Source organism: Gossypium arboreum, chromosome 10 (genome assembly GCF_025698485.1).
Source record: "Gossypium arboreum isolate Shixiya-1 chromosome 10, ASM2569848v2, whole genome shotgun sequence".
NCBI classification, from domain to species: Eukaryota; Viridiplantae; Streptophyta; class Magnoliopsida; order Malvales; family Malvaceae; genus Gossypium; species Gossypium arboreum.
In genome coordinates this window covers 126,444,026-126,449,817 of record NC_069079.1, presented here as the reverse complement: position 1 = coordinate 126,449,817, position 5,792 = coordinate 126,444,026, and the positions used below count along the sequence as shown (strand labels likewise).

Sequence of the window (5,792 nt, the reverse complement as noted above, 5' to 3'; positions counted from 1 at the left end):
CTAAACTTACAAAAAAAAAATACATAAATTCAATAATCAAAATTGAAGAAAAAAAAAAAGCATGGAACAAGTATGTGTGTGTAGCCTATATTTTAAGAGCACAAGTTTCAAAAGAAGCCAAGTGAAAAATCAGATTTTGATCTCACTTTCCCCATACACAAACAATTAAATTTTAATTTTCTTTTTTTTTTTAAAAGGGGGTAGAAAGTTGATATGGGAATTTCTGTCTTCCTTCATGGTTTTTCGCAAATTTCACATGGGATGATTCTGAAATCCAAGAAAAAATAAAATATAAAAAAAAATTGTTTAACTCCCATTTAATATTTATATGTATTGATAAATAAAATGATTTAATTATTGATTTTATTGTTTTCTTTTGTATTTGAATATTTGATGCTTTATATTATTAAGTCTTAGTTCGATTAGCATTAATATTATTATTAGTATAGGAAGACGTGAATTTGAGTATGTTGAAACATATTATGGGTAGTTCTACATTATATCAAAAAAAGTAAATATAGTCAAAACATTATTTATATAAAGTAATAAAAAAGATTAAAAAAAGAAATTAATCTTTTAGGTAAGATTTTTCCCTAATTAAGGACAAAGATTAGTTAAAAGGTAGCATCATGTTCATTCCACCAAAGAATTTAAGTGAAACAGCTCTTGTCAAAATGATTCCTTCTTATTAAATTTTATGAATCAAACATGTTTTATTTCTAGGCTTTCATTATTTAGGAAATTTATTTATTTATTTAATTTTTTGGATTTAACTATATAGGAAAAGGTTAATAAAAAATATGAATTTATTTGAAATTTGTTGAATTTTAAAAATATTTTTATTATTTTTAATTTTTATAAAGTATATGAGGACTATTACGTGAGTTGTCATGTTAGTGTTGGTAAAATTTTATTGGACTAGTCAACTTTTCCGACTAAAAAAAAGTGATTTGACTATTTTTAAAAGTTGAGGACTGAAATGATAAAAGAGAATTAGGGTCAAAATAATAATAAAAAAAGTAAATGTTAGAGATTAAATTTATCATACCACATATATATAAAGAAGAATTTACTTATATTAGTGTAAAACGAGTTAGAATCCAGTTCATAACTTTTTCGTCTATTAATATCCAAAACATTTATTATCATTTAAATGTCTATGATACAGCCATTAAATGTGAAAGCCAACTTTAAATGGCAATTAAACATAATTACATAATAATGGATAAAAATTAATGAAAGCCAAAACCGTGTAGAACTAAGTTAGGTTTACACACTTATATAATCTTGATTTTTTTATCTAAATAATATAAAAATAATAAAATGGTATGAAAAATAGATTAATTACGAAAATAGGTATCTGTTATAATGTTCGACGATGTTATCTAAATATTGGCGGCATTAAATTGAAAATTGATTATCTAAAATATTCAGGGATTTGATTAGAAAATTTTCCATTTTGATTGGCAGCTTAAAGAAATGGTGCTGCCACCAAATTTTAAATAGGGTAAATTGCTTCATAAACTCCTTTGTTTATTATTTTCTTTTATTTCCTTTTAACAATAAAATAGAGAGACCTCTTATTAATTAGTCCATAAAATTTTTCTACCAATAAGTATTTTTATAAAAAACTATTCCAACAAAATAATTATTAGTTAAATTTATAGTTTCCAAATATAATGTGAGCGAAAGAAAGCTATTATGAATATCGACTATGTTAGACATAATTTGTACAAAAAAAAATATTTTACGAAAAATAAATAAAATTTATTTCCAATTGGAATTGACTTTTTTTACAAAAATAATTTTTGGTAGAAAATTTTTTTTGGACTAATTGGTAAGAGGCCTATCTATTTTTGGTGTTAAAGGGAAATAAAAGAAAATAATAAACAAGGAGAGTTTATGAAGCAATTTACCCTATTTAAAGTTTGGCGTTGCCACACTATCACGCAACAACCTTAAAGCATTTTTTTTTCAGCTGGCAATCAAAACCGAAAATTTACATATCATGTCCCTGGATATTTTAAGTCAACACATTTTAGTCTGGTGCCAGCAATATCTCAGATGGCACCGTCAGAACACTGTAACAAATTCTTATTTTTGTAATTAATTTATTTTTCATCCCTTTTTTGTATTTAATCATTTTTTTTATATTATTTGGATAAAAAAACTATAAACTTTTATATGATTTATATATTTTTTAATTTAATCATCATATTTCATGTTCAATTCACTTACATCAATTCTGTTAAGTTTTAAGTAAATTTAAAACGGGTTGATTGAAAATTAACTTGGTTGACATTGACATTGTTGCCAGTGCAGGAGGACGTGGATTTGAGTGCGTTAAAGTGCGTTATCTTCCTAATTAATGGTTGAGGATGAGCTATGGGTAGTACTAGGCATGGTATAAAAAAGAACATATATGATAATAACCTATAATGAGATTAATGTTAAAAAAATAAATTTAAAATGTTTAATTATTTATTTAATGTAAAAATCAATTGTTAGATATATATTGAAAAAGTAATATTATGATATTTTAAATTAGGGATATCAAAAAACCCTCTCCCACTCAAACTCTCTAGCCTTTCCAAATCCGCCTTGAGGGTGGTTGATGGCTAGCCACCGCCCCCTCGCTTCCTCTTCATTTGTTTCCCTTCTCCCTAAGTATTAGTTTCTTATTGCAATGATAATTTAGTGGTGCGATGGTTCCAAGGGTGGACCTAGTGATACGAGTACTAGTTTACCATTGAAATGACGTTTCCGTCTTCTTCTCATTGAGAGTTTCATCGACTTGTTCCAAGGCTTTCTTTTATCTTCTCTCAATTCCTTTTTCAGAGTTATTAGTCCTTCTTTTCACTCTTTTTTAGAGTAAGTACGTAACATCCCCTCTAAATTTTAAAGACACCTCACATGTACTCTCTCAATTGGTGGCTGGAGAGAAGCAATTTTGTGATCGTCCCAGAGTGAAATGGTGAGGGTATTTGTTAGCGTGATGTGGTGACACAAGTCTTTAATTCTAGACCCAAAGTTTTGGATCTTTCTTTAGTGGGGTTTTAATCGAGTTGTTACTTGACGTTTTGATCGAATCTCGTAATTTTTTTTTATAAGAATCAAGAATTTGTGAAATTTGATTGATTTTTTAACACTAATTTCAACCAGTAAGAGATAATAAGATATTTTCATAACTATATATTTCTTAGAAATCCTTTTACCTCCTTTTTTACCAATTTACCCCTCTTCCCCTATTTTCTTCCCATCTTATGCTTAATTTGATGTTTAATTTTGTAAAGACTCGTCCCTTTACACAATTCCCTTGGTAAAATTCTGATTTAGTCACTCTGTTATAATCAAATTAGGGATTTAATCCCTATAATTTGGCATAATTTTTGCATAAAAATTGTATAATTTAATTATTCTACTTTTAAATATCTTTAGTTAGTCAAAATAATTAATAATATTAACTATTTTAATTAAGAATATTAACATGAAATTTTATTAACTATTCTAGTTAAAAATGCTAAAGTGAATTTTTATTTATTTATTAAAAACACCTATCTAATAAAAGAAATCATGTTAGCATAATAAGTTAGAAGGAATGTTATTTAAAAAATTCAGTTCAATAATTTAACCTGAATACAAGAGTGAAGTCACAAAATTTATATTGGGGAGGTTAGATTTAAATTTTAAAATTTTAGAGGTCTAAAATGTAACTTTTTGTTGTATTAGCTTACAACTTTATAATTTCCGAGAAAAAGAAAACTAAACAATTTTTGAAATGATCAAATTATATTAGGAGAACAAAATTCTAAACTTGAACATAATAAAAAAAAAATCAAAATCATAATTTGGGTAAAACTGTACCATAATGAAATATCAGACATTATTTGCACTTTGAGTGTTGCAATGGTTAGATAAACACAATCAACTTTTTAAGTGATCACAATATCCGGGATTGTACAATATTAAGCAACATACCTGTCTATATCCAAACGCACAAAACCCGAATCCGACTGAAGGTGAGATATTTGCGGCAACGGCGTGGCATCGGTACGGCACATAGGACAACTTGAATGCGAACAAAGCCACATATCTATACACGGTGCATGGTAAGAATGCAAACATTCCGGTAACGTCCTCAGCTCTTCGCCTTCTTCAAATTGTGACAAACACACTGAGCACATCCCATCGTCGTCGACCAAACCTGTTCCCTTTTGGTACTTATGGGCAGGGATGAGTTCGGACGTTGAATTCTCAAAGCTCACAATATCCAACATTTCATGTCCGTACACACTTTGTTGTTGTTGATGATGGTGAAGACGATGATGATGATCGTGTTGTGGTTGTTGCGATGTTTGGCCTCGATTATTACGGAATTGGTGGCACCATCCCGTGGCGATGCAATGGTAGATTGTTATGACTAAGGCCGCCGATCCAAAACCGACTAGAATGATGGATAATCTGGTGTTTTGGAGATTGAAAGCATCGTCGTCTCCCATGGAAGAAGTGGAAAAATGTTGTAGAGATCGTCTCCCATGGAAGAAGTGGAAAAATGTTGTAGAGATTTGAATAGAAAGAATTTATTTGAGGTAGGCATTGCTTTGGTCGATGATTGCAAAGATTAACATTGTACTACGAAGTATATTATAAAGATTAGTGAAAGGTACATTATTAATCAATTTTGACTTTATATGAAAACTTATTTGAGGCCCATGCAGCCACATGCTAAACCCCAAGCCCAATAATTTAGAGACTAAGAATTTAGAAGAAAAATGTCAAATTTGATTTTGGTCCCTCTACTATGCTCGAATTTATGATTAAGTCTATAGATTTTAATTTAACATAAATTTAGTCACTTTCATATTTTCATCAGTTGTAGAGATGTTAATGGGACAAGATACCTATCCAAGCTCAAAGGCTTACCCAAAATTTAGGAAGGCTTGAAAAATAATATTAAGCTCGAAAAACGAGCTTGAACAAAAAAATTAGGTCCATTTAAAATATTAGTCAAGCTTAGGCTCGAATATTTAAGGTTTGAGTCCAATCTGAACCAGCTCCTTTTCTATTTTTATGTATTATATAATTTTAACACAAAAACTAAATCTATAGTAATATATAATACTATAATGTAAATATTAAAAAATGATAGGATGTTTATATATAAAATTTTAATAAATGAAAAATATTAAATTATTATTTTAAAATTTTCAAAAATAATATGGACGGGCCTAAAATTAACTTAGGTTAATCATTTACAAATATTTCTAAGTTTAGGTAAAATTTTAAATCTATATTTTGAGCCAAAGTAAATTTGAGCTAATATAAAAAAATTAATATTATATTTAAGCCTAGTTCAAATCCGCACATGAACATTTCTAATCAATTAATTAAAAACACTATTATTTTTAGTTTTAATATTACTTTATTCGATAACGTATGAACTTTATATTATTTTATTGACATGATGTTTGAAAGAGAAAATTCAAACTATACTAAATTATAAATAACAAGATTAAATTTTAAATTTAAAATAAATTATATAGTAAAAATTGATTAAAAAATTTGACATTATCTCTTCACCTTCAATCTCGACAATTGATTAAAAAATAGGTTATTATGATTTTGTACAACTTATTATGGTGAAATCAGTAGACACTGCCTTAAAAAGCAATGCTAGAGCATCATGATTTGAGTTCAAACCGGGTAAAATTTGAGAAAAGGAAAATAAAGCATACCATTTTATTGTTAAGAAATTTAATATATATGAGTAACAACTTAATACTGCAATTTTT

At 27.7% G+C, this 5,792-nt stretch overlaps 1 protein-coding gene across 1 annotated transcript; it reads right to left on the bottom strand.

Annotated features, from left to right (window-relative positions):
* Positions 1-3,847: 3,847 nt before the first annotated feature.
* Positions 3,848-4,610, bottom strand: LOC108462288 (RING-H2 finger protein ATL52-like). Its single transcript, XM_017762257.2, has one exon. It carries the CDS (start codon positions 4,497-4,499, stop codon positions 3,966-3,968), a length of 534 nt encoding a protein of 177 aa, XP_017617746.1. The 5' UTR covers positions 4,500-4,610; the 3' UTR covers positions 3,848-3,965.
* Between the last annotated feature and the right edge of the window lie 1,182 nt (positions 4,611-5,792).

Excerpts from the sequence above, each read along its gene's own strand:
- LOC108462288 (XM_017762257.2), bottom strand. The coding sequence starts at position 4,499 with ATGGGAGACGACGATGCTTTCAATCTCCAAAACACCAGATTATCCATC.